The 27688-nt window shown below is 49.4% G+C and overlaps 11 protein-coding genes across 11 annotated transcripts; 3 read left to right on the top strand and 8 right to left on the bottom strand.

Moving 5' to 3' along the window:
* Positions 1-1162: 1162 nt before the first annotated feature.
* On the top strand, positions 1163-2644 carry PV08_10048 (uncharacterized protein; the record flags this gene model as incomplete). The annotated part of the gene is made up of 1 exon (XM_016384363.1): positions 1163-2644. The coding sequence occupies one exon, from the start codon at positions 1163-1165 to the stop codon at positions 2642-2644; it is 1482 nt and encodes a 493-aa protein (XP_016230965.1).
* Positions 2645-4015: 1371 nt separating this feature from the next.
* Positions 4016-4910, top strand: PV08_10047 (uncharacterized protein; the record flags this gene model as incomplete). Its single annotated transcript, XM_016384362.1, has 4 exons — positions 4016-4108; positions 4191-4278; positions 4340-4497; positions 4581-4910. 4 exons carry the CDS (start codon positions 4016-4018, stop codon positions 4908-4910), a joined length of 669 nt encoding a protein of 222 aa, XP_016230964.1.
* Positions 4911-6058: 1148 nt separating this feature from the next.
* PV08_10046 (uncharacterized protein) lies at positions 6059-7024 on the bottom strand (the record flags this gene model as incomplete). The annotated part of the gene is made up of 2 exons (XM_016384361.1): positions 6059-6309; positions 6370-7024. 2 exons carry the CDS (start codon positions 7022-7024, stop codon positions 6059-6061), a joined length of 906 nt encoding a protein of 301 aa, XP_016230963.1.
* A 1715-nt stretch (positions 7025-8739) lies between these two features.
* Positions 8740-9045, bottom strand: PV08_10045 (uncharacterized protein; the record flags this gene model as incomplete). The annotated part of the gene is made up of 1 exon (XM_016384360.1): positions 8740-9045. The coding sequence occupies one exon, from the start codon at positions 9043-9045 to the stop codon at positions 8740-8742; it is 306 nt and encodes a 101-aa protein (XP_016230962.1).
* Positions 9046-9928: 883 nt separating this feature from the next.
* PV08_10044 (uncharacterized protein) lies at positions 9929-12299 on the bottom strand (the record flags this gene model as incomplete). The annotated part of the gene is made up of 5 exons (XM_016384359.1): positions 9929-10518; positions 10565-11342; positions 11415-11683; positions 11753-11930; positions 11982-12299. 5 exons carry the CDS (start codon positions 12297-12299, stop codon positions 9929-9931), a joined length of 2133 nt encoding a protein of 710 aa, XP_016230961.1.
* A 990-nt stretch (positions 12300-13289) lies between these two features.
* On the bottom strand, positions 13290-17633 carry PV08_10043 (uncharacterized protein; the record flags this gene model as incomplete). The annotated part of the gene is made up of 3 exons (XM_016384358.1): positions 13290-13415; positions 13508-17270; positions 17317-17633. 3 exons carry the CDS (start codon positions 17631-17633, stop codon positions 13290-13292), a joined length of 4206 nt encoding a protein of 1401 aa, XP_016230960.1.
* Positions 17634-17786: 153 nt separating this feature from the next.
* On the bottom strand, positions 17787-19403 carry PV08_10042 (uncharacterized protein; the record flags this gene model as incomplete). The annotated part of the gene is made up of 1 exon (XM_016384357.1): positions 17787-19403. The coding sequence occupies one exon, from the start codon at positions 19401-19403 to the stop codon at positions 17787-17789; it is 1617 nt and encodes a 538-aa protein (XP_016230959.1).
* A 2178-nt stretch (positions 19404-21581) lies between these two features.
* On the bottom strand, positions 21582-22658 carry PV08_10041 (uncharacterized protein; the record flags this gene model as incomplete). The annotated part of the gene is made up of 1 exon (XM_016384356.1): positions 21582-22658. The coding sequence occupies one exon, from the start codon at positions 22656-22658 to the stop codon at positions 21582-21584; it is 1077 nt and encodes a 358-aa protein (XP_016230958.1).
* Positions 22659-23624: 966 nt separating this feature from the next.
* On the top strand, positions 23625-24674 carry PV08_10040 (uncharacterized protein; the record flags this gene model as incomplete). Its single annotated transcript, XM_016384355.1, has 2 exons — positions 23625-23637; positions 23695-24674. 2 exons carry the CDS (start codon positions 23625-23627, stop codon positions 24672-24674), a joined length of 993 nt encoding a protein of 330 aa, XP_016230957.1.
* A 435-nt stretch (positions 24675-25109) lies between these two features.
* Positions 25110-25787, bottom strand: PV08_10039 (uncharacterized protein; the record flags this gene model as incomplete). The annotated part of the gene is made up of 1 exon (XM_016384354.1): positions 25110-25787. The coding sequence occupies one exon, from the start codon at positions 25785-25787 to the stop codon at positions 25110-25112; it is 678 nt and encodes a 225-aa protein (XP_016230956.1).
* A 49-nt stretch (positions 25788-25836) lies between these two features.
* Positions 25837-26814, bottom strand: PV08_10038 (uncharacterized protein; the record flags this gene model as incomplete). The annotated part of the gene is made up of 3 exons (XM_016384353.1): positions 25837-25989; positions 26042-26340; positions 26391-26814. The coding sequence occupies 3 exons, from the start codon at positions 26812-26814 to the stop codon at positions 25837-25839; spliced, it is 876 nt and encodes a 291-aa protein (XP_016230955.1).
* Between the last annotated feature and the right edge of the window lie 874 nt (positions 26815-27688).

Here is a 27688-nt window from a genome sequence, read left to right as displayed (position 1 = left end):
ACGCTAGCTTTGGCACAATTCTCACATGACTCGAGCCTTGTGTCACATCTTTTTGACCGTCAGAGTAATCGGCAGCGATGAGGAGGAACCACGTGCCTTCTTCTGTTCTTCCTGCACCGCTTGCATGCTGGAAGTGCCGTCAGAAGTGTGTTTAGATCGAGCACATGCTTTGTATCCTCAGACGCCATTGTTGAATAGCAGCATTGTTGTACACTGACATGGAAAACCGATGCCCTTTTACCGACCGGCTGCCAGAAAGGCGAGGAATGTGTATCTTGTAGCGGAGAACGGCTGGAGCGAGTATGATTCTGGACCAATTGAGAGACCTGAGAGACTTCTGCAAGATCATAAGTTGGCGTCTACAATATAGTAGAGCTGGCCGGCTTGTAAGAATAGAAAGGAGATATGAGATGTGAGAAGTGGTGGTCTGTCTCTTCGAGGCGTGATAAGAGATAAGAACCCGGCCAAATGTGGCAATGTCGAGCCGCCGCTTTAGAGCGAGGCTACTTTCCGTCTCTTCAGGCATTTCTCCTGTGAACAAGATGGAAGCTTTTGTGCAACACGCGATTACGATTTATTTGAACAAGACGACATACACTCAAGACCATCCCTTGGGTTCCTTATTCGCTTGACCTTTGCTCAATCTGAAGTTCTCGGTGACATCGCGTCACACCGTCTACCAGGCCTCCGCCAGAGTGTGTGGGGCGAGACTCCGAGATACATGACGCTGCAATTGCATATTCCTGCCTCCCAGAGACTTCCAGTTTACCATAGTTGAGGATGGGGCTGCTGCCAATGCGAATAACGAGGTACCTGGAAGTCCTGGGCCGAAATGCTGGTCTAAAAATAGTCTCCGCCGATAGTAGCTTAGCTTGCCAAAGAGTGGAAAACTTTAACGGGTCAGTCAGACTCATGAGGTGGTGAGAGAAAAAGAGTCAGGGCAGACGTGATGTATCGCTGCGACCATCCTCGAAGTCCGCACGCCTGAACCCTGCTCTCTTAGTATCGAGAAGATGCTTTTCTACATTGTCCGCCCTTGATACCCTTTGGGACAGATCAACACCCTCTTGGATGTGTCCGGCCGACCCTGTTCTCCACATCTCCATCCCAAGTTCCGACAACCATCGGGAAATCGTTGCTCAAGTCTGCTACACAGCTCAGCATGGCCAGCTCTTTGGGCGCTTTTAATCTTTCTCGGTCTTATAATCCTCCCCTGATTGCGCAAGAGATTTCCTGCACATATCCTATCAGTGACGTGTACGGCCCGACCCCCAGATACGTTTACTACGCGTGCCTGTTCCTGAGTTTCTTGACTCCACGGTACGGCTGGCTGGCGCATGCTATTCTCGGAGTCGCTGTCGCGTACGCTGCAACTGCAGCCGTTCAGGCCTTCATCCTGCTCTCGGCAAGACTGGTTCCGGCACCTGTTCAGAACGTAACGATTCCATACGTTCCCGGTACTAACTTGACAGGCTACTTCGCGGGTATCGATGCCCTAGTGACCAACACAGATTATGTCAAAATCCAGCCCGATTACCTAGAGCTTGATATCGATGCCGTGACTAGTGTGGTTATCACCGCATATCTCGTGGGGCTGCCATTGCAATGTTGGTCACGAATCACCCGCGCAAGTACAGCCCTCCACAGACTGGTCTTGGCCTGGAATCTGGTTATGCTTGCTGCTTCCATCTCGGTACTCATTCTCTGGCCTCATCTTAATGTTGCCCCTGCCCAGTATCGCTTCTGTTACGCTAATGTCGATGATGGAGATTCGTTCCAGAATAACAATGGCTGGGATAGCGACTACTGGGATCAAACATGGAATCAAACAGTATGGCGCCTTTTTGGTCAACCTATTCTCGACAATGCTTTGTGGTTCAACTATACTTCGAACTGCATGTATCCGTGCTTCAGCACTTCTCAAATATTACGACAAGCGTCCTCTCTGAGAGCTTCCGCATTCACCCCGAATGCTCCGGGAGCCAGGCTGCATACAGATGATGGTTACAGCAAAGATGATTTCCAACCTTTGATTTATACCGCCATCACCTGCTTCACGGCAGCTCAGCTATTCTTGCTGGCTATGGGCCGTTTGAAACTTTGCACAAGGCGGGTTCCCATCTACGAACCTCGCCAGATCTGGGCCAGGAGAAAAGAGATTTGGCGGAGTTTTGACGACGATTTTAAGCGAGGATGGGCGCATCTTACGAACATCTTGCGGAGTCCACTGAAAGCCTTGAGAACACTACACTTACCTCGACAAAGGAACATCACTACACCAATTCGGCAACATCCTCTCTTTCTATTCAGTATTGATCTCCTGGTCATGTTAGTACTGATCGCGGCAATGCTGCTTGGTCCTCTCACCGTTATCGCATTCATTATCTGGATCGAACGTTACATTCACCAGGATGGCACGCCTACTGAGAGCCCACAGGCCGTCGGACAATGGGGCATCGCGGTTGAGTTGGGAGTTGTCCTTGTCGCTGCCTGTGTTCTCCGATTGAAGCACCGCATCGCCTCAGAGGAGGAGATTAGGCGAGAAATTGAGCATCGAACGGTGGAGTTGGATAAGCTAAGGTGTATTGCAGACAGCAAAAGATCGGATGCACTGCCTAGGACAGAGGAACAGCAGACTAAATAAAATAACGGAATACCACATATACACCAGAACACTTTTCAACATCTCCCATTCTTAGAGATTGTTTTCACTACCTCTCACTTCTTGATATTGTATGATTCGGTTTCAAGTCCAGTTCAGATCAGTGTACCCCCAGTGAAGTAATAATGCGCTCCAGAAAGCAACCTTGGAAATACATTCTGAACTGCGCTGTGCTCTTTGAATTATCAATCTCTACCATCCCATTGGGCGTAGTAGCTAGGCTTTCCAATTCAAGATTCGGCCTCCAGAGTATCAACTATGCTAGGCGTCGTAGTCCACGCCGAATATTCACCAATGCTGGGCCTGGAAAATGCAGTACAGCACGCACTTTGAGGTACAGACTGATATTTTTACTGGTCATGGAACTATACCAAGGGATTTTGATGGTTTGTTCAACCCGATAAGTTGGGAGATGCAGCTGCCCATGTTCGGCATCCTCTATATCCTGAAGTGCCATGGGAATTGAACTTGTTTGGCCGACCTATCCGACTTACATGCCACACTCTGGACGGCCTGATTCAAGTTGTTCCTGTCTACCCATTCAGCAGTGAAAGGCGGGTTATAGTAGGACAGGCCGGCAACGACACTACGCCCACGACCAATCTTTTCGCATTTGATTTTGAGTCTGTAGTATCACGATGTGGATCCTAACAATTTCTGGAGATCTTCGATCGACTTCGGCGGAAGCTTAACAACCGGCTCTTCTTCTCCATCGGCGCTTGCAAGACGACCGACAACGACTGACGGTCTAACAAGCAGTCCTATGATTTCTCTCACTGCACCAAATTATGGAAGTCGTGTATTGGCAGCAAGTACTTTGACTTAGGGGGGTGAATTGAAGGTCACCTCCATGAAGTAAACGGGCTCAGCAACCGGGACGCTGCTTGCACTCAGACCAGCAGTGTATACAATGGAGGCCTTAAGCCTGGCATCAACATGCAACTTGTTGGACAGGCTTTAATGGGCGGTAATTTGGAAATGGCGTTTCTTTAAGCCTCAAGGGTTCTCTAGAAGACCGTAGAGTATATCGCTACCCCGGACCCCCTGTGGCCCCGCACACCACGGGCACCGCGGCCACCGTCACGGCTGCCGTCTGCCCACAGCGCGGACAAACTTGTTGAAGAGAGTCCCTGAATAGAGTAATCAATACGCGTACACCAATACTGTCATGGTCAAGGAGAATGTTGTCACGTAATTGAGGACCGATGTACACATATATCTCGCTATCCCTCCTCCAGATATAGATGCCTTGGTGACTAGGCCCTTCAGACTCTATAGCATTCCCGAGTCCTTTGCGCGACGACTAGCATATGAGCCCCTATGATATTCAACCCGTCGAGCTTCTGAATCTCTATGGAAAATAAAGCTGTGTGGCTCGCTGGGCCTGGGAAACCACCGCGGATTTCTTCGGCGCCTACGCCAAAACCAGGACCTGGCGATCTACTGGTGAGAGTAGGCAGCTCCCCAGCCCCCTATCCCACTCTGTCCCTTGTTTCATATGTGACAAGAGCTGAGCTTGATCCCTCAGGTCAAAGGTGTCGCAGTCCAGCTAGGAGAATGGAAAATCCAGGCTGGCCTCACTTCTGCTACTTTGACGTATCCAACGATGATTGGACGTACGCGACGAGGTCACTTTCCCTGGTAAACGTCTTGGATTCTGATGAGTTTGAAATGCAGTCCTATTGTCGGTTATCGTCGAGAAGATTGGTTCTGGAGTCTCTCGATTTGCTCCAGGAGACCATGTCGCTAGTAATTCCACTGGGGTCCTGCGGAAAGATGCACGCTTTGGCGCTTACCAACGCTTCGCTCTGGTACGTCAAGAGATGACTGCCAAGGTAAGTGGCCGCTTTCCAGCATGCAGCTCCCATGGAAACCTTGAACTACGCACAGATCTGACCAGATGATCGTTTTGTGACAGATCAGTAGAAGGAGCTTCGACGAGGCGGCTTCGTTACCTACCGCAGGCGGTGGAGGCAGGATCCTGTTTGCCACTGGGGCCCGACCGGAAATGCAGTTCCCGCCTGGGGTATCAGGATTCTTCAAACGATTCATAGATGATTATCTGGATCCGAACAACAAAGACTTTGTGCAATGGGTGTGGTGGGATTACTTCGAAGTCGCGTTCACGGATGGCCGAATCAAATCGCTCCCGTTAGAGGTGAAGCAAGGCTTAGCGCAAGTCAACGAAGTTTGGGACCTGCTCCGCCGGGAGCAACCTGGCGGTAAGAGGCTTATCCTGGTGCCATAGTAGAGGTATTGGTAGTTCCGGGACCTTGATGGAGTTACCGAGACATTCTGGATCAAAAAATGGTAAATGGTTCTTCCAGGACTTTCGTTACCAGCGATACATTGTGCTGGAGAATATCGTCGTTCAGAGCTGAAAGCCTCCTTCGCGTGTGGTCTTCTCTCGTCGTTCCTAAGTGCCACCTAGAGCTCCTTGTCAGGGCTATACATCATTTGGCAGAAGGAGTGAGCAAGATATATATCACCGAGTATAGCGTCATAAAACGCGCTTGTACTTTACCCTCTCAAAGTTCATTACTCAGTGAACCATTTTCATCGAGTTTCTCATATCAGTCTCGCCTCTAAATAACGTGTTTTGACCGGTTCTGTGCCGGTCTCGACTCTGGTGAAAATAGCCATATTTGTCAAACTCCGAGGCATTGAAAAGGTTCCTTGTTATCTATCGACGGTTTCGAGGGGTTAGGCCACGTCAACAGCGAGGGAGCTAGATATTTGAGGCCAAGGAATGATCTCTGGTGACTGGTATACCCCAGGCATTTTGGCGAGATCTTTGACAGCATTCCCACCCCGAGGCTCTGAGGTTGCATCTTGAAAGCAGCGAGATGGTCTTACAAACATGGATGCTGATGAACATCCTTAACCTTTGTACTAGCCACTACGGTGATCACGCAAGACATCGTGGACTCGTCGGCTATCGCACGATACTCTGATTCTTTCTAGCTCCGCTCGGTATATCTCAACGGTCTCCATTGAACATACTTATCGCAGCGACGAAAAGTTAGTTGGAGCCGAAGGCCATTCGTAAATCTATAACAAAGAATATGCTCATGCTAAGTACTGGTTCGGATATATATGTGTAGAGCTATAGTACTCGATAATTTATATTACAGTGTTATGCCGCATCAGGCTAGGTCCTGACGTTATTCGCGGTCTTGGGGCAATAATCCTTATTGTGCAGTCTGCGTTTCATATGCCAGGTCTCACCGCACTTGTGATCTTCTTAACCATCTCGGCCAGCGATAAGTTCTTCCAGCGGGTGTGACTTGATCCCTGTGACTTCTAAGCATTCGCCATTGAGAGTCCTTTGGTATACCATCCCATGCTGTTTTTCACCGCATGAACTTCTTCCCGCGGCTCTTCCGTGAGCATTCTCTACGACCATGCTCTCGATATTTGGGGCATGGGAATTGCAAATGTTGTACCATCAGCCTGGATCACGATTGAGGTGCTGGCGGCGAGGCACTCGAATTCGCCCATGATGTTGTCACCCATCACACAACAACTTCGATCATCGAGACCAATGCTTTGATAGACGTCATAGAAGCCAATGGCCTTTGGCGTGACTGTTGAGGGTGCTCCATCAACCTGGTCTTGTCCTGGGACCAGTGCAACGGCGCTGAAGGCTAGAGAGGAATTAGCTCAAACACTGGTCGACTGGATATTAGTACGCAAAGGAACCTTACTGCCAGCCCCGACGAGAACGGTAATGCCACCAACAACCAGAGCGTTTATTATTCCGGGGACAAGCACCGTCGAGGTATAGAGCGCTGGAGTCGCCGCCGACAATGCCAGAGCGCCTGCGCGAGCGGCCAACCCCAGTTCTGTAAGGCCGAAAAACGTCAGGGCTATTGCGGCTGAGCCAAAGACGGCGTCGATAACAACACGAACCACGTTAGCCTTTCCGCCCGGGCCGATGTCGACGGCCAGAGGAGAGTCTCCATCGGGGTCTTTAATGATCTGCCAATTAGACGTAGGGGGATCGTACAGCTGAAGGGACGTTGTTGTCGATCCAGCGGTGATTGTGAATTTTTTCCAGGATCTAGACCCGAAGCAACCGCCGCTACCAGCCATTTCAGTTTCAAAGACACCAAACGGAGTAGTTTGGTTGACAGCAGCTGCCGGGAGAGTTACGGCACCACTGTACATGGAGTACCGCCGATCTCCAAGACTGTTGATCCCAAAAATGCTTTTATATGTTTGTAGAAAGCTGTTCATGTCCGAGGAGATTTTCCCATCACCGTAATCGGCAACCAGGTCGGAGCTGGTCCAGCTTGAATAGTATGAGTTGAGGTCTGTCGGGTTGAATTCCTGTTTGATGCAGTTGGAATCACCATTCATATCAATGACTGCAGGAAAAGGTGATAGATTGATGATCGTTAGAGGGACCTGAAGTCCAGCCCGACATAAAGGGGCCAGGTATAGCAGTATCAATGGAGTTTGAGAATACATGTCAATTTGGAGTAGGCAATGGCAAATACTGTCTGCCGAGCTGGAGCACGACTTGACTGGGCCAGCGAACTTACATAACTTATAGGCGACATGGTGATTCTTGTCTATCAATGCTGATCACATTGTCAGTGGAGGTGGTGAAAGAATAGCAGAGGCCAGGCAACCGTATTGTCACCGCGGTGATATGGTCTGTGTTTATCTTGTGGATAATATCACGAGTGCCAAACACGTTCAGTGACAAGATCATCTTTGACTCTTAATGGGGGGTTGGTAAGAACCATTGTCGGACACAGACAGGCTTGGCCACCGTTGTCCCAGCACCCCACCGAACTTTGACAGAGATCCGATCCGATCAGATCTGCTAGTAAACCACGCCCAAAGCACAAACCCCTGTTCGAGAACCAGGAGTCCGTGCGTCTGCCCTGGGATATGGCATCCAGGGTTATTCGCGAATGGCAGACCACATCTAACGTGGCGACCTGCTGAAGTATTCGCCAAACATATACCTTGCCGCAACCAATGTGATTGAGAAATCTTGTGTTGAACAAGGCTGAGTTGTGACGGGGTCATTACAACCTCCATACTTGCGCCGAACGCCTCCGCGGGACTTCGCCGCCTAGAACGCTCCTTTTGCAAACCTTGCAACACCATGAATTCACTCACTTTAGTCACATTTTCGCTATATCATAGTCCTCAGGTTGGAGGAACAGGACCTCCCCGACACAAGGAGGACGCCGGCCCCCGACGAGGACCTCATCGGTCGCCGCCGATGCCCGGGAGAAAAACCTCTCCACCAAGACGAGAAAACTTTCACTCCTTTAACATATAAATAGATAGAATAGCGACCTCCTAGTCCTGGAGGTCAGACTCGTCAATACATCCCATTTAGCCCCCGACATCGCCTAGAACTGAGTGTTGCATAACATCTTGAGACGAGGAAGGAGAATTTAGGTGAAGTTCACTCAGCTGACCCCCAAAAGACGAAGTCAACCAGCCCGCTAATTTGTACAGAGCCAAAAGTGGGGCCCAATTTCACAGATAGTCAACAATATCTTGCAAATCGCATCAAGAACTCTACCGACACCAGAATCTCGGTACATTATATGTCATTAATAATGGGTCTAGTATATGGAACTGCGCTGTGTATACTATGCGCACAGCGCCGCATTTTCAATTTCTCTTCCCAAGACTAAGTCATGAGCACGACCTTTTAAAGCCTTGAAGTCAGTCTCTAGCTGGCCAGTGCGTTTTTGGCAAGGTTTCATGGGTCGACTACTGTGCACAGTTCTTCTTGGCTGTTATTGGGAGTTGAGCTCGCTCTCTAAATCGATCTGTGCACTCTCCGGACAGCGAGGCTGGAAGTCACTATCACCTCCCAAGTCTCATTCTAACGAATTTCATCGTCAATATGGTCTGTGGACGATATACTGGCCACGTATGTTTCTGTGAGTCTATCAGGCATCAGGACCCCAGGGTTTGTCTATAAATGTCGACGAGATGTAGCATCATGGATGCACTTTACCATCTACAGCTCAATCTCTTCATCACTATTCAGACTTGCTCACACGTTTCGGCATCTTGCATTGCTAGTACAAGGATCAAACTTAAGCATAAAACATCATGGCAGTTTCGAGGGTCTTGCAAAGCCTCATACTGGCTGGTATTGTTGTCAAGGTTTCGTCTCGTCCCACGGCTTGGACAGATTGGTCGGCCCATGCACCCACCGTCACAGCTTGTTCAGCACCCACGCCGCCCTCATCCTCATCTTTGCCCCATTCCCCATCCCCATCCTCAATGTCAACTTCGATCTTGTCCTCTTCTTCCGTCGGCCCTGCCAGCTCGACAACATCTGTTCCCAGCGGCACGCCAACACCAGCATACTCCAATGGGGCCTGGACTATTGATGACATGTTAAACACTCCTGATCTCAGTGGTTTCGACTTCAATAGTACCAATCCAAATCCGTGGGACGTCAATGGACCAAATCCAGACGGCCCTCTCCTGGACAGACTCGAAGCTGAGGAGCAGCAGCTTCCCCAGACGCTTAGTTTTCGAAGCAATACCGGGTCGACGGCGAGTCTTGTTCAAAATGCACGGGCAGTTTTGAACTACGCGGGCATCTCTGACTCCAACAGCACCCTAGCTCGAGTCCTCCTACAGGCCCTTGGCGAGCTACCTCAGGACGACGAGAGAGATCGACAAACAGTCTCTCCAGACAACATCAACAAGTTTCTCTACAGGTGTTTCCAATTCGACTCATGTCTATTCTGGAACGCCGACACAAGCGAGCTCTTGACTGTGGCATCTATCACGGAGTCAGTCCAGGCAACCGGACTTTGGGCTCTTCGGACTCCCAACTCCAGCGTTTGGCCCACCATCACCCAATGGGCTATTGCTTATGGCGTAGACCTCCTATTTGGCGATCGAGCGGCTACAAATAACATGATGGTGCCGATAAGGCTCACTCAAGGAGGTGCAGTCACCGCCCGACAACCAGTCACACTGAGCGCATCATGACAAAGTTGGCTTGGGGTTGATGAGGATACTCACTTTATTGCATTTGTGTGGTTGCTAGCGGTTTTTGTGCACTTAGCGCTTCTCTAGATTTGGAAAGGTATAGGTATATTCAATAGTTAGGAAAGTAAGATACTCACTGCAATTCAAACTTGCCCCTTGGCTGCTCGAACGACTCTCCACGGATGATATAATTTCTCATATTTCTCATATCCGTATATCTTAATGGGAGCAACCTTCAATGAAGAGAAATTCACGATTGTGCATTGGAGAGCTGGCTTATTCCGTGTACCCTGGCAATTCTTCCAGCTGCTCGAATTCCGCCATTGATAGCTCGTATCCCAAATGTCTCTTCAGGAGCTCGTGTGTGACAAAGCGCTCGGGAGTATTGCCCTGTGCATCAACGAAAGAGACATGATGATTGACATCGCTGATGCGCTGTAGTTCATTCGCATGACGATGATGATGCGGACACCCATCCACACCGATGAGGAAGATGGTGACATGGGCCCACGACAGCCCAAGGAGATCGAGTTCGAACTCGTCCATGTCTGTGGCTTCGCCATCAAGTAGCAGAAGCAAGCGCAGCATTGGCGTGTCGGGCCCAGCTTGCCATCCATATACTGGATGATATGTCGCCGACTCGGAGTGCTTTTGGAAATGCAACTCCTTGACCTTTTGCCATCCGGTCATGACCCGTGTTCCCCCTCCTATTCTGACCCTACGCCACATTTTATCAAAATTCTGGTTGTTTATCGTTCCGATATAGTTGGCTGAGTTTGCAAAGGTAGTCAGATCATAGCCACGAAAGTCGTGATCATGGTTTGCCATGGCATCACTGAAGCGCCGGATGATTGCCTTTGCAACATCTATACACGGTTACTATTGATCAGAGACGGAGTATTGTAGAATTACCTTTGTTTTTTGGTTGCGTGGACTTAGAATATCCTGTAATGAGGTACTGGTTGTAGTTTGGTCTTACCGGGTCAAAATCCATTGACCCAGAAACATCCAGCAGAATCATCGTGTCGTCGGTTGGTACTTCAGGTCGGTCGTAGGCCACAAAAGGTGTTGGCATGACTTGCTTCGAATATCCGGCCGAGGTGTGTTGGATGTGACAGGTATCAGTGCTAGAATAATACTCGGGTGGTGGCTCAACAGCGGTAGCCATTCGTGCTCGTGCCATGTCCATTGCGGAAATAAAATCCGGCTTCATTCTGACTCCTGTACTTCCTTCTCGATGGTTCAATACCCAGTAAAGCCTCTCTTCCGCAGTATCCTCGTAGCCTCTCCACGCAGGGGTAACTCCTCTCCAACCTGCAGCAGCGTCGATGGTGAACTTCAGCGGATTGGAAGCTTGGTTGGCCCATGCTACTGGGATAGGTTCGAAATAGCCACTTCTGAGCAGGTGGAGATATTGAATGGGTTGCCGGGATCGAAGATCAGCAATCTTTCTGATCATGCCAACCTTTTCTTGGTATGTTGCCACGATATGCCGCCACTGCTCGTCAGGCCACCTCCCGTTCTCCTCAGCAATGATTGAATCGCGTAACTCACGGCCTTTGGCCATCAGCTTTTGCGTCCTGCTCGCCATCTTTTCTTCTGAAGACTTTATGCCAATGGTTTGCTTGAAACTAGAAAGCCTCGAAACTTTGCTGGGTTTCTCAGGCTTTCTATCTTCGGAAGACGTGGTCTGATCCTCCAGATGTTTCTTGTCGGAAACATTGATAGACTCCTTCTTGTCTTTAGGTTGAGCGATACTGACTTGAGACATTGCGGTATTGGGAGTTTCATCATTCCAGATGTTTATTGGAGGCTCTTGAGCATCAACGTTACCTTGGGCATCGTTGTTAAGACTGTTGTTGAGAGCGATGGTCTGATGAATGAATTGGGCGTGGTAACCGGGGGCTGGGCGTTGTACGCCCCACGAAGACTGATAGTAGCCATACGGAGACACTACTCGGAACCTGTAAGGATTTCTACTCAACAGGGCCAGGCCCATGCCCAACTTGTTGTCATTGTAAGCCTTCTCACCTAGTTGAGAATACCAAAGGCGTCAGCTGAAAAATGAGGCGTGAACAGTAGGGAACCATTTTTGCCTACCAGGATACATGACTGCTTTCGACCACATATCCTGCACTCCATACCGGCGGAACTTCATCTGCTGATAATTGTGGATAGGACAGTTACAATAGTAGTCCGCTTCATGTTCGGGTTCAATTTCGCTGTTGTAGATCTGGTACTGAAACTGAAGACTCTGTAGAGCATTTTGCATTTGTTGCTGCCAGGTAGTCAGCTGAAGGATACTTTAGCCTTGGAACGTAAGTTGAACCTCATCTCTAGCCCGTATCTGAGCCGCTTCGATGACCTGGTTCGTATGTTGCCGAATCGATGCGGTTGCTCGAGCAGTACTGTGTGGTGGTGAATATGACGGTGGCGCATAACTTGGCGGCTGGTCTCTTGTCCCAGCCACTCTTTGCTTATGGTCTGATTTTCGAGTATTCGAGTCGTTCTGAGACTGACTTAGCCGCGGATGCTCAACTTGCTCTTCGGCTTCTAGTTTCTTTGCAAAGTGCCAATCTTCATGTTCATCCCTTCGATCCGACTCAATTGTTTCATTACACTGGCCGCAGACGTACTGAGAAGCCATAGTGTGTTGAACCCTGTGCAATATTGTACCTGGAAGTTGTTCAAGACTCTTGGAGCATATGACTGATCCTTAGTTTGCGAAGAAGAGTCTTGTTATCTTGCAGATATTGTCAGCAGATAACTTTGTAGGATCCTCGTAAGTGGGCTGTGCCGAAGTGCTTACGTCGACGGTTGGTGGCCGCAGCTAGAAGTGCGGGAATTTAGAGACAGAGCCAATCGAACGCGAGTAATATTTGCTTAGTTCTCGCACTTTGTACCCTGACCCTCTTAAGCTCAGTGCCAAGTAAAGCTTAACCATTTTTAATTGTAATTGTGGCCATCGAGGCTAAAAAACAGACTTAACAATGAGATTAAATAGCCGCCAGCGGACGATCCCTAAGATTGGAGACTGACGAGGCTGGCGAGCTGACCCATGGACATCCCCCTATAATGGCGCTTGAGGAAGCAGTTTCACCGGCAACATGGCAAGCCCCCTTTTCCCAACTGTATCAATCGCAAGCCGTTCCTTCTACAGTCTCCGTTGTTAGACAGGAGCCTCGGTAATATGTAGCGAAAAGAGTCCCTAGATGAAGCAGAAATATCTGAGCGGGAATATCCTCAGTCCTTACACTCTTTTATGCATCATTTTAAGGCCCCATATGTCTTACCCTTGTATGTACTACCCTTCGACGAGCGAGGTGAAGCTATGCACTCTGGAATTAACGGTACTCGTTCGCCAGATAATTGTGTGTTGATAGTAGGTTATGTGGTGGAATGGAGAGTATAGAATAGGAGAAAATTTTACACTAACTGTCAGTTTCTTGAGTTCTTATGCATTCGCTATTAGAGGTTTGTTGAGCTCATCACTCATGTGGGACATTGAATGATATCCGGAGATAGTCAGCAGCCAGACACGGAACAAGGCTGAGCAAGAACTAGATGCTACAGCCCCTAACCAATCTGGTTCGAGCCGTCTACGGTCCTTCTGTATTTTAACAGCTGGACTTCCACTTCAACTCTCCATCTCTATAGCACGGGTGACGCCTGCAACCGCTTGGTGATGAGAGCCTCCGATAGGAGCGCCGCACTCTGGACAGCGAGCCTCTTCCATCGGCATTCCACATTCACCGATTGCAAACTGCGTGATTGTCAGCTTTAATTCTGCGAATCCAACGAGCCAGTGACAAATGAAACCTGTAGACGGAGAAGAAGGATTCAGAAGACACATACCGGATGCCCCCTGATACAATTGTACCAGTGCCCTGAGTGCGTTGCAATTCCCCCTGGCCCACTAACCATGGCCCGTTTGATGGCGTCAAGTTCTTCGGACGAGACCGCTTCATACCATTCCCTTTGCAAGAGCTTGATGCTCTCTTCAGCCGCCGCACGGAGCTGCTCGGCGTTCTGGAAGGGCTGTTTGCAGAGCTCTACGGCCTGTTCCAACAGCTCTCTTGCCTGCTTCGAGTAGTCTTCTGATGCCCCGCTGTCGCTCTTAGCCAGCCGACAAGATCGGTAAAGTCGAACTATACGAGCAAAGTATAGCGAAGCTTCGACCGCCAGCTTGGCAAGGTTTCCAACATTGCAGTCTTTGATGAACATTGCACAGACCTGGAGATAGGGTTTTGTCATCTTTTCTGGAGACCCGCCCGGAAGCTTTAGAGTGTTAGCCGATAATCCAGTAGCCTCTACAATACAGAACTTGTCCTCGAGAACAATGCAGTCCGCTTTGATTTGCGTCAGACGTCCACCCAAAGCAATACGGCGGTCGCGCTCGACATGACAAACCGATTCATGGATGCTCAGACTGGTCAATGCTTCTTCAACAGACGCTGACAATTTTGTTCGGGCAGCGTGGATCTGAGCTTCGTAAAGTTTCTGAGCAGGCTGATGGCTGTCGGCAGAATTCTGAAGGAACGCCTTGATATCTTTGTATAGAACGATATGCGATTTGTAGCGCTCCTGAATCTGTTTCCCTCGAATTGTTGAAAATCCTATTCGGTCGTCATTGGCCTCGGTACTGAGTCCTAAGCGAAGGGTTATATTGGAACGAGAGCTTTCAAGCTCTTTCTCGAGCTTATCAAGCTGCAGTTCCAGTCTCCTGAGCTCCGTCTTCCCGGCGACGTGAAATCGCTTTGACATTTCATCGATGACAGCCCGGTTGATGAGTCGATTGTACCGCCGCGTGGCGTACTGCCGCACAGGACGTTTACAATCTGGGCACCTGGGAATTTGAGAGGCTAACGCGCCAGAGATATCTGCAAATCCTGTGAAGTGGCCATATGTGTCGGCAATGTAGACGTCTTTCATTCCGACCAGGCCATCGAGCGTTTCTGCGGTAAAGAAGTGCCCACAACCAAGCACTACGATTGGGGTTTCATCTACATCAATTTCGGCATACGTCTTCATTTCGAGGAGATCCACTCGGCTGTCTGGCATCATGCCACATTGCTGACAATGCTCCTCGGAGCACGTCTCGCCACACAACCCTGGGCATTGGTGACCGCAAGGAAGTGTTTTGGTACACCGTTCGTCGCACGGAAGTCGGTTACAAGGAGCGGAACATGGCATGGTACAAGATCCCTGATGCTCGCAAGACCATGTGCATCGCTCGATACACGGAGCACACGCTTCGTGGCAGGGTAGCATACATCCGGAATGTTGACAGCGAACTTCACAGGGAAGGGAGCAAGGAGCACAATCCCTCCCCTCGTGACATGGTTCGGAACAGAGGTGGTTACAGGTTCGAGATGCTCTCCCGCAAACCTTCCGGCAGGTTTGGTGAGAGATCGACCTGTTCCCAGTTTCAGCCGTGGTATTGCATTGTCCACACGTTCCACGACACGGATGGCCACAAGAGAGCACTGCAGCACAATGGGTAGGACACTGGAACTGATTTGCGCTCACATCCAAATGGCAAGCGATTTCCACGGTATGATCACATCCTGGCACCATCTTAGCGACCAAAGCGTCACAACGAATGGTGGCAGGGTTCTGGGCTTGGTGGCACAAAATGTTATCCTTGGAGTGACCACAAGGTAACAATACATCTTTCAGCTTAACACAACACTTTCCGCAATCTTCTCCGCATGTTGTCTTCTGGCATGCATGTTTACATGGTTCATGAAGGCGCTGACACGGTTGGTGGCACAAGAAGACATTATGCATGCTTTCAGAGTGGCATCGGGCTTGACACATATGACCACAGTCCGGAAGACGCCAGGAGCAGGATAGACGGCATCCACCTTCAGGACTCAACCTTGAGAAATCATCTGGCTCTGAGACGGGGAGGGGGGTGTCTTTATGCCTGGGACAGCAGAGACCCAAGGAGCTGCCGATGGAATCCGACTTCCGGAGCATGTCGATGATTTTCTGCCACATGTGAATTTTCGAATAGGTGTCGACGTTGCCCACGAGATACATGCCATGTTGGGCTCGACTGAGTAAAACATTGATGCGATTTGTCGTCTTGAGGAAGCCGACCCTTTTCTCCTTGTTACTCCGAACCAGTGATACGATGATAATCTTAGCCTCTTCGCCCTGGAAGTTATCAACGGTAGCGACCCGTAGGAGCTCACTAAGTTTTTTCTTCTCCAAAGACGCTTTCCTTGGTTGGTTAAACTGGTCCTCTGCGGTGTTGCTGGAACTGCTGGCGCCTGGGTTGAACCCGTCTTTCTCCAGTGCCTCTTGATCCCGGTCGCTAAGGACGATCTCGAAGTCATTGCGCATTGCCGCACGGAGTTTAGAAAGCTGGCCGGTGTACGGAGTCAAGACAGCTATGTCGCTGCTGCGATAGACTCCTTGACGGACGACATGGCGGACCATGGCATGTACCATTTCCACTTCCCACATATTAGAATGTGACTTGTGGTGTGTCTCTGAGTGTTGTCCTTCCTCGACATGATCATGATCAAGCCAAAAGAGATTCTTCCGCATGCCGACAACGTCTGGTAGGTCAGTCGTGCTCACATGGTCCGATAAGTCGGGATACAGAGTTTCGCGAACCAGTGACGCGATTTCTGGGCGCATTCGTCGCTGGACATTGAGCTGAGCGACAGGTATCCGAGGTCTTCCCGGCTGTCCAATCGAAAGTCGCTCGAATTGGCTGCGGTCCAACTGGTACAGTACCCCCTGTTTACTCTCCAGCGACAAGTCACGAAAGTTGTTGATCTGGGGACGCAGCTGCTCGTGGTCGCCAATCTGAATGAAATGTTCGACGGTGGGAAGCAAAGCGGAGATCATGTGCGCTTCCATGACCTCCCCAGCCTCTTCGCAGATAACTATCTTGCATCTAATCCGCTTGAGGGTTGAGATCCGTTTCGCTAGGCCAGTCGTCGTGAGGCCAATGACATCGGCGTTCTGTAAAACCCGTCGATCCACCTCGTCATGTATGTTGGTAAGATGCCGTTGGATGGAATCAGCTTCTTTCACCCGTTCGAAGACGTTGTCTAGGGCCTCTTCATGAACCTGTTGGCTCCAAAATTGCAACAGAATACGCCGTTCGATTAAGGACAGCGAGTGGACGTTGTTCTCGGCTTTCTGAACAAGGGTATCTAGCTGGTCGACGGCCATGGCGCTGGGATCGTCCACTGTTTTTGCTCCAATGACCGACTTCGCAGATGGTGCCCACTGCTCAAAAGGATGCCGTCCGGCGGCCTTGAACCCTTCTTCATCAACTTTCCGAAATTGTGCCCCTATGCGAGGATACTTTCGCTGAATATAGTGTGCAAAGTTGGCCCAGTTCCATCGCTGCGAAAGGCCGTGCATACGACCGAGGTCTCTTGAGATGCTGTTTGCCTCATGATCTAAGGCCTCGTAGTGTTTCGCAGCGAGATATTTCTCCGACCTCGTCTTCCCCTCAGTTTGAGATATCTTCCGAAGGTTGTGGTCTTCCAGGAGGTGCGACTGGCTCTGGCCACCGATCCGGACTATTTTCTTTATGCCCACCCCGAGTAAATGTTCCAAGAACTGATCCAACGCGTGATTTGTATAACAGCTTGCCCCTTGTTAGCAGAGACAGCAAACAGGTGAAAGATACTCACACGACAACCACGGGTCCTAAAGCAGCGGTTTGCTTGCATTTCATCAAGACTTTGATTAACTGAACACCGAGATACGACTTCCCTGTCCCTGGCGGCCCCTGTATCAAGGCGTACTCTTGGGTTAGCGCTGCAAGTAATGCCCGACACTGACCGCGATCCAACCCTGTTTGGTCTTCCATTTCATCGATCAGGGAGGAGTTGTCCGGCGATGAAGCAAGGTCGATCCAAAGATCCCCGTCATTTTCAATGGCACCCTTGAGAAGTGGGCTCAAGGAAAAGCGGAAACCGGGTTGTCGGGTGTACAGGGGCGGAAGCATTTTAATCGTTGCCGTGCCCTGAAAATCCTTGATCCGGTCTGGAAGGATCCATTGTTGGAATGGGAGGCGGCTCAAACGGTGCATCCCCTGCAGATTTTCGAGTATGGGGATGAAGGTTGCAGGCAGGACCCCAGGGAATTCGATCAGCCGCCCTCACGTCCTGTCGGTGCTCAGGCGAAGTGCGGACTCAACCTCTATCTGGTCTTGACTCGCAAGCTTAACAGTGATGGTGCCTTGGTAGTCTTTCTTGGAGAGACCGTGGTCCTTCCCGGTGTCCGTGTTTTTCTGTGTCACGATGAAGAACAGATGATGGACCTCGTCGTGTTGGAATGAAATGAAGGAAAGAAGGACGCCTTCGATTAGCCGTCGTGACTCCTCCCACCATTTACGCCTCTCTGATGCGGATTTGCTTCGCACAGCGCCAGGCTGTGTGAAGGTTAGGTGCATTTCCAGGGCTCGGCGGTTGTCGAAAGAAATGTAACTGATGTAAGCGCCCGCATACTGGTTGGCTCGGAAGTCACCAAAACTCAGTTTGGGGCTGGTGGGATCATCCTTCACAGCCTGCATAAGCCCACCGAGAAGGTCTTTCAATTCACCAAATGTGTCGTGGCGGAGGAGTCGGAAGTGTGTGTCAAGGTGACGCTCCGCTGGGTTGGTGAGGAAATGGGGCATGTCCAGGTCGGTTGATGGCAAGAACTCTGGTTCATCGGATAGAATCTCCTTGCGGGTTGGGAAAATCTTGATTTTGGTCATGTCTATGTTATCGTTGTCGTGCCGATCTCGAGGCATGATCAAGGTCTGAGGGTATCGTGAGGTCGCCGTGGTGGTAGGGAAAGTTTCTAAGGGCTCCTCCTCCTGAATTAACAACCCTTTGGCACGAGAAACAACTGCACGGACCTCGCACATGTGGCGAAGGACGATTGTCACAAATGGTGCATGGGAGTCCTCGGCGACAATCTGCGCGGCGTTTTCCACAGAGTCAATTAGAGTTGGAAGATCATCGTTGAATCTGGATCGAGACTCTCTTTTGATGAGCTCGCGAATGGCAGTCGATGCAGCGACGAGAGTGGTTTCCCGTATAGCCACGTCCGCTGGAGACATCGAAGTAAGGTGTCCGTTGACCAATGCCTCACACAGATGCTGGAAGAAAGGTACCGCTCTGCTACCATTCGTGCCACTGATAAAGTTATATAGGCCACCCACAAAGGTATCAACTGATAGGCAATCTAGGAGAGCCGCATGGGTGATGACCAGGAGGAAAGATCGAACAATCTGAATAAACCCACTGTGATCTTCAGATCTTGTGCGCAGGTTTAGCAACGTTCGGATATGATCGCGACCGTAGTACTCTTCGTCATCCAGGTCCCTGGGGAGCATCTGCTTCCACTCTCGTTCACCTCCTGTTAGTATTGCCAGCGCACCGTCCCACAGTTCTTGAACTGCTTTTGTGTAGATTGATAGGGGTGGGGTCTTCAGAAGCCTTCTCCAGGAGTGGTAGTCCGCCTTGCTTTGCCGTTGTTCGTCCGTCTCCTCGGCCCTGGGCATGCGCGGTGGCGGCGACGGTGCGTCACTCTCTTTTCGAGAACGGTCATGAGAGAATTTGCAGCGTCTGCCATATTTGCACTGGCCTTTCATCTGGAATTCTCGGCACATCCCTAGTGGTGTCTCGCTCTTGCGCCATTCGGGTCCTGCGCCTCTATACATGTTCTTGTTCTTCCACAATGATGCTCCCTGGCCCCGAGACGGGTTCCGACGGTCTGAATTGTCCATATCCACGTACTGGATCTCTTTTCCTGGAGCCGATAGATAATCAATCGGGAGGGTAGTTGCCAATACACACAAGAATTTAAAACAGAAGAGGTCTTAGAGATGTGAGGCTGAAGGGCTCGGCGGTTACACAGTCAGGCAACAAGCAAACTACTTTGAGGCTCGCTGACCCAGCCTCAAAGCTCGTAACCCCTAACACAAGCTACTGCAGGTTTAATGCAATGATGCAGCTGATTATGCATTCTAAGGCTACATACGAGGATTTTTCGTATAGCCATGGAATGCGGCAAGCAACATTCCCTTGCGCTGACTGAGATTTGAGGTTTATGTCTCCTATAAGTGCTCTTTCATCAACTACTTTACAAACCGCCGGGAGACTTATTGTTTTACGGTTCGATGAATCCAAAAGCACTTATGGCCAGATGCCAGCTGGTGTTGGCATATTGTTTCTGATTCATGATACCAGCAGTGAGCTCAAAATCATTTCAGAATTGGGATGCAGATCAATCACTAAAGATTTCTTTTTCATGGAACCTAGTTCTTAACCTTGTTGACACCTGTTCCTGCAACTCTTATGACTCTGAGATAAGGATTGCAGGAAGCTGCATTTGCATACTCAGCCTAAGTTGACGTGTCACATAATGATTCACGGGATGAAATTCCCAGTGCGTCGACGTGCATGTATAAATTGTGGAACCCTTGCAAAGGACCTGGGGGTTCGTATCCCGTAAATGACTAGCTGCAACAAGTTTGCTGCGCTTTGATGAAACTGCGTCAAGTTAAGCAGTCAATAACATTCTCCCATCTGGAGGCAGAACCTTTCCTTCGCTTGAAGTCAGACTCTTGCCATCGCGTAACTATCGCTTCTTACCCACAGCTGACCTCCCTGTAACCAATTATGCTTGTACATTCTGAACGAATGGGTTTGATCTTTGGTCCCTTCCAGGGCTGTTGCAAAACCTGTCCCGCCCTCCCTCTCTAATCCTTGCTCTTCTATGCCCAATGTACGTACTCTGTGCTGTAGGCGTCCGCTCTGCGTCGATGAATAAGAATTTCTGAAAAGTATTGCAATGTTAAGGCGCAGCAGGAGTCTGCGGTTGGGACGACTGAGTCTACCGCTTTATGAGAAAGGATTGTCGTTTTCTTCTTTACCGGCCAGAGCTGGGATCCGGGATAAAATCACGTTGCATCGCCTAAATTATGGACTGTACCAGCACATTGCAACTGATTCGCAGTCACAGCCTTACAGATGCCTCGCCTAAATCATATAGCTCATGAAGCAGGCCAAAAGCTGGTCACCCATCTGCAGACGCAGGTTTGCATTGAGACCTTATTTAAGTAGGGCAGAAGGTTCAGCGATTCATACGGCCAACTTGGTCGTCGACGATACCCCGGTTTTGTATGATGGGTTAAAATCCATCTTCATCCGCTGAAAGGGGAACCCTCTGATGAGAAATTATCGTCTCCAATGCAGATCTCAGATAACCTATAGCTTTCGAAATTGCTCAGTGTAATTTCCAAGAGACCGCATTCTATATCCAAACTCTACGGCGACGAGACCCTTGGCTGACGAAGAAAAGCTCACTTTACCGATAGCTACATAGTCCTCAGATCATGAAATATGCTTATCTCACTCCTCCGACAAGGCCGACAGACCTCGGGAAAGGCACACAGTGGCCGGTTGTCAACGCGCTTGAGACTACAGGCTCGACAACATCCTCAACGCATCACTGCTTTTGTCAGTAGTGCATCGATCCGGTACCGTAGCGTCTTACCTGTCGAGCCCCATAATACACTGGCCTGGGAATGGCAGCGAGACGTCAAAGTGCATAGTGCCCCTCCCTGGATTGTTGCCGTAGCGACCGTTAGGCAGAGTCAGCTTACAATCATGGGGCGAGGACAATAATCACTATCAACACCAATCTTTCCATGCTTCCTGTAAGTCACTGATTAGGCATTGAAGATGATAACGAGTAATTCTTGAGGACAAAGCATTCTCATTCTAAGGTACTAGTTCTATTTGCTCGTGCTGAGAACCTCATCTCGCTCTTCTGAAACTCAAGACTGCCACGACATTCTCGAACAAGCCGCTCTGGAAATCGCCTCGAGCAGTTTGACGCCTTCAGAGGTCCTGGTCACCTACAACGAGCGTGACTGTGATATTTTGCTAGTAGCCTTCCATCACACCAAAGACATACCCCTAACAGCATTGAAGGTGTCTTCAACAGTTTTCTCAAAAGGAATAGTTTCCTGGAGATTCAGAACATCCCTCATCTTGGTCCGATCGATGTCGAAGTGGTTACTGGGGTCACATTTGTCACCTGGGTCGCCGAGGCCAGAAATGTTTTGGGTTCTGAGCCGTCCCAGGCCATCTTCAAAATAGTCCACCCCTCCACATAATAATATTCTCTCATTTCTTGCAGGATCTAGAGTCAAAGATCCCGCAATCGCTTTCGCGATATCCCTGACATCGATCCATGCCGGTAGACCCGGGGTCGCTACTCTAGGGGTGAAGGCAGGATCCTTTCCAGTAATGCCCGAAATGAGCCGTGCCGTACTAGTGTTCAATTCTTCGATGCTCTTAGGCATTAAATGGCCAGGCGCATAATGGATAGGGGGGCCATAGATCATAGGTGGGCAAAGTGTGACCAAGCCAAACGTAGGGGGGGATGGGAGCTCTTTATTGAGACCGTGATCGTGCAGATCCCACGCCAGTCTCTCGGCAAACGTCTTACTGGCGTGATACCCAAAAAATCCATTCTCTGCTGCCTGTTCTTCCGTTACAGGATCCCAGTCTGACGCGGTGTAGGTATAACCTGGTCGTGGGTTTTTCGAGAGGTCGACCACAGAAGCAAATGAGGAGAGCAGAGTGAATCGTTTAAGTGCTGGAGCGCCATACTCCAAGGCACTTGTCATCACATTGCGCGTTGCTCCCACTGCTGGCTGAACGAGGTCCTTGATCGGGTCATTTGTCGTTGTGAAGTAAGGAGAGGCTAGGTGAACAATGTACTCGGGCTGAAATCGCTTCAGCACATCATCCAAGGCATGAGGGGCCGAAAGATCCGCAACGCTGACCATCTCCAGGTCTTTTGAAGCTATTTCAGAAGCATATCGTTCTTTGATGTAGGAAGACTTGGCCATAGAACGAACTGGTATAACAACACGGTAGCGAGAGAGCTCCAGAAGGTGTCTCACAACATGAGCACCTACGAACCCTGTCGCACCTGTGACAAGCACGAGTGGTTTGTTGGCTACCATGTTGGCTGTATGTTTGTTTTTTGAATTGTTGGAAGTTGGAAACGCAAGGCAAGCGGCCATTTGGGGCTTTTTATCTTTTGCAGGTCGAATGCTTCCATCAAATCAACATCTACTGGGCGGCTCAAACAATAGCCACTATTAAGAGCCAGCTTAGTAACTATTGGGTCCAGTAATGTAACCTCAAGTAGATGCTTAACGAGCGATCGTTTCTGTGCGGGATTTGTCATTCACCGTATTACGCACAGTACTCTAACGTAATTGAGTATTTGCGCAAGGCTGTGCAAGGCTGCGTGCTAACTCGACGTGTTCATTGGACACTAATCATCATCTCTTGACTTCTAGTTAAAAGGGGTGCCTATAAGCGATTACTTCCAACTAGGGAAAATTCCCGTGAAAGGTTACTTTGACGTGAAGGTGATACCTATAATGGGTTAATTCTAGTTTATGATAACGACTATAGGGGACTAATTCTAGTTAAAGCTGCTGTTTGTAAAGGTTTTGATTTTTGTTGAGGTTATCACTTGTGAAAGATTGATTTTAGTTAAAGGCGACGCCTATCAGGGCTTTGATTTTAGTTAAATGTGATGCCTGAGAGGGAGCTTGTTTTAGTTAAAGGCTATGCCTATAAGTGGGGGTGGCACTAGTTAAATCTCAAACGTCTGTCTAGGTATAGTGGGTTGTCGTTGTGCGTAATACAGTACCAGTGACCTCACCAGGGTCCACAGACCAACTACCTAAATAATTAGCCGGGGTGACAAACTACATGCATTATATAACCCTGCAGGGTTTGTCATGTACTGGTGTCATATTTAGCTGAGGCAGATTTTCTGATGCTGAACGAGACTCAGTCCTTCACGAGATATAGCATATGCACTTGGTCTGTCCAGTCTACGCTTACTTTGTTATCGAATACTCGACTTAAGTGCTCGAACGTGGGCGAGAACAATGGCGGGGGCAGTCTCAACTATGAAAGCAATAAGTACTTCGTCTCCAGATATTACTGCTGTAGATTGAAACGAACTAATCAATTTACAAGGAGTACGAGGCGGTCAAGGGCCTGCAGAATCGCTATACCAGGGCACAGCCCCGGTGCCTTCTCTTGCGAATGGGGAAGCCCTAATCAAAGTTAAAGCTTTTGGGCTCAACCGTATGGATATCATTCAACGTAACGGTGGATATGTGCTTCCACCGCAAGCGCCGGAGACCCTTGGTGTCGAATTTTCCGGAACGATTGCACAAGTCGAATCAGGATATGGATGGGACATTGGAGACGAAGTGTTCGGACTGGCGTATGGAGGAGCATACGCCGAATACCTTGCCGTCAGTACACGAATGCTTATACCTAAGCCAAAAGATTTGTCCTGGGAGAAAGCAGCTGCTATCCCTGAGACATGGATGACCGCAACACAAGCCATGTTTCTTGTAGGCAACTTTAAAGCAGGCGAGTCGATACTCTGGCATGCAGGAGCCTCTGCAGTTGCAATAGCTGGAATACAGCTATCTAGGGCGAGTGGTGCCTCACAGGTTTTTGCAACAACTGGTTCGGATGGGAAAGTAAAATTCTGTGTTGAAGAACTCGGTGTGACTGCCGCCTTCAACTACAAGACACAACCCTGGCCTGACGAAGTTCTGCGATCTACCAAAGATGTCGGTGTAGATGTTATCATCGACCTAGTTGGTGCGAGCCATTTTCAGGGAAACATCCAGGCTGCAAGCAGGGACGCCAGGATCGCGCACCTTGGTCAAGTTGGTGGAACCGTGTTGCCTCCTGGAACCGACATCGGACCCATGCTGTGGAAACGTATCCATTTCCAAGGGAGTACCCTCAGAAGTCGCGATCTCGACTACCAAAGCAAGCTCAAGGACCTCTTTGTTGAACATGCCCTTCCGAAGATTCGGGACGGTTCTTTCAAAGTGCATATCGAGAAAACTTTCTCATGGACAGACATAATCGAAGCCCACAAGCTCCTTGAAGGAAATACCACGCAGGGAAAGCTTGTCTGTACAATCGACTAGGGCAAGTTGAAGGTGTTAACTTTAACACGTCGCTGTCTGCACGCATCGGACTTGTATTCCTAAGTGCGCACTTCCACAGAGGCATTGACCAGATCACGCAGATGGCCGATTGACTGTTGATATTTGGCACCGTACCATTGCAAGAGGGTATTCGGAGCTCCCTGGCTTGTAAACCTAGCTTTGGGGATCGAGTAACTACTATCATATGATATTCTCTAGAACTTTGGCAAGCACGAAAGAAGAATGAAGACAGCCCAAGCAACGAGAATAGTATGAATCTGATTTTTCCTCACTATGTCTTACTCTTGACGGGGGCCTCGACATACCATGATAACAACAGCTTCCCCTTTATCCTATAGGATTGCTAGAGCTGCGTTAAAGCGACAGGTGTGCCGCCCCCACGACTCATGATCGATAAGAGTTCTTGAAATCCTTTCAAGCTTCACTTCTCGCTTCTATCCAAGCGCGTTTGGCGGGTTCATCGAGTTCTGGTAACCAGAAGTGCCGACGGAGGTTCGAGACGATCTCTTCCCATTCTAAGTCAAAAAGCCGCCAACTCTGCAGTTGTTTCCGATTCACGGTGTAAGCCCTAGTTCTCTTTGCGTCAGCACAAAGAGTCAAGGCAAGAACCCTGCACCAGTCTAGGATCTCGTCGTTCCCGTCCTCAATCATAGGGAAGGACAAAGACAAAACAAGGTTGAGCTTCTTTCTTTCCCACAGGTCTCCGGTCGACATCAAGTGGAACAAAAATGTGATGAAACAAGAGAGTGCAAAGCAGATGATGGCCTCCGATGGATATACAATCTTCTTGAGCAATTTCATCCGCGACGGCAGACCCGCCAGTTGATGGAGGTGCGTTGTGGGGTCCCAGGTCAGCAAAAAAGTGCGCTCTTCCTCATTACTCGGTGCTTCCGAGAGAATCCTGAGCAACTTCCCAAGAGAAGCCATAATTGTAACGAGTTCTGTGTTCAAGCGTTGTGCCAGAGCCAGTTCCTGGAACGCAGTGGGAAGCTGGTATATCTTTTCGCAGAGGTCGATGTCAAAGGGACGTTCAGGATAGCTGAGAGGCTCGTCGATAGTTATGTTCGAAATGACCGTTTTGTAACCATTCATCGTTCGCCACAGGTATTTCTGATTCGTTTGTATTGACCTGCGATAATTGTTAGATGTTTTCGATCCACAAAACATTCGGCATGTACGTCTCCATAAGCCTCTTAAGGATTTTGCTCCAAACGGGATCTTCTAGTTCCAAGCGCTCTAAGCTGCGTAAGCCAACCTGGTGCTTGCTGAGAGAGTCGAAATCTAGCCAAGTGGACTGCAAAGAATATCAGTTACCTGGTCTCCGTTATGATTGTGAAACCCCTTACATCAACGACCATAAGGTTGAGAATTGTTTGAAATATCACTGATGACTTTATTTGCATGCTAGTGAGCTGAGCGGACAGAGAGGAGAGTGCCTTTCCACGATGATACAAAACTCTGATCGAAGGAGCTTGGGCATCGTAGGAATGACTGAGATTGTCGAACGAGTTATACGCCACGGCCATTGTCGCATGAAATAAAGCTTCGTTACGAAATCTCAGCGCAAAATGCCCAGCCCGGGAAGCGCTGTAGATTCCGGCAACCCTTTGCTGCCGACAAATGGCTGGATCAAAACCATAGATCCCTGGCTTCATGTTAAATCGGAGTATGAGTCTGCTTTCGTAGCTAACTCACAATACTCAAGGCCAGTGTACCACTCAGGCTTAATCTCAACGGCCATCGCGCCGAAAGGCTCCACAGGATTCGATGTGATGTAATGATTCTCGATCGAAACTATCGCCGTGCTCTTATGGTCATTATCTTTGGACCTGTGGCGATTCGAGGTCGCTCTGGTAGACTTTGGTAACTCTTGTCTCCAGATACCCAAGGGAAGGACATTTTCAGGGCTTGTCTTTGGTGGTAAAGATGGTTGCTCATCGTGACCATAGCGAGATCGGCCAGCCTCCCAGTTCACAGCTAGGGAGGGGCCCAGCCGTAAGCGCTCATACTTCTGTCTGCTCTTTGTGCGGTTAAGGAAAGAATTTATTTGGGATCGCTGCTGAGAATCTTTCCGACCAGTATCGCCATTGTAGCTAACCCAATGCAAGTTTTGTGGCATTGCCCTTGAACAAGGAATCCGCAGTAGATAGATCAGTTTGTCTCATAGACCTTCGCAGCTCAAATCCCTTCTCTGCTGCATCGTTGCGCTCGGCGAAATTGATAACGGTTGAGACATAAAATTCTCCGCCATCTCTCGCTCTGCTCAATTCCAGGGTTCTCGATCTTGGCATGCAGTTTTAATTTGGTTGTCATATTAACATGATTCGGTGATAAGGAAAGGCTCCATCACCTAGTTGGAAATAGTACTAGCTAAGAGGCCCCACGCTATTACCGTCAAGATAGCCGAGCAAGGAGCTGCTCACTTTGGCGCACTTGTTGCAGACGACATGTCGACAGTCAAGTGATGCCATGGAGGTTGTATAAACAGGCAACGCACATGAAAAGGAGCTGGATCTCCAGACGTTGTCCGGAGAGAGATTCTTAACTCATCAATACCGAGCAGAAGCTGAGCTTGTGCTTCCACAATGGTCTGTAAATCCCAATCTAAATATGCGGCATAGTCCGTCATGTGGGATGAACGGCTCGAAGATCCGTGAAAGTGCCGATGATCAGCAACAAGCTTCGGGTATTCCGATGAGCCGCATCGTCCCGGGTTCGAGGAGGATACACGAAGCTACAAATGAGTCAAGGAGGTCTCATTTTTGCTTTGCCTTGAAGGAGATTGTTCTGTAGTCTTTAATCACCTTGTGCAGCTGCAGATGTTGTTGGATAGAGTCGAATACGATGCACACCTAAGGGGCAGTATCGAAGAAGATTGTGCATAGTGGTTATGTGTGCAAATGATGCCTTCTTCTATATGTTTGCATGCTGAACAAGGGTCCTCCTAGCGCTTGGTCTGCCCAACAGGTTTACAGTAGCATTCATTGGTTCCA

Source organism: Exophiala spinifera (genome assembly GCF_000836115.1).
Source record: "Exophiala spinifera strain CBS 89968 unplaced genomic scaffold supercont1.8, whole genome shotgun sequence".
NCBI classification, from domain to species: domain Eukaryota; kingdom Fungi; phylum Ascomycota; class Eurotiomycetes; order Chaetothyriales; family Herpotrichiellaceae; genus Exophiala; species Exophiala spinifera.
This window is presented reverse-complemented; position numbering and strand designations above follow the sequence as displayed.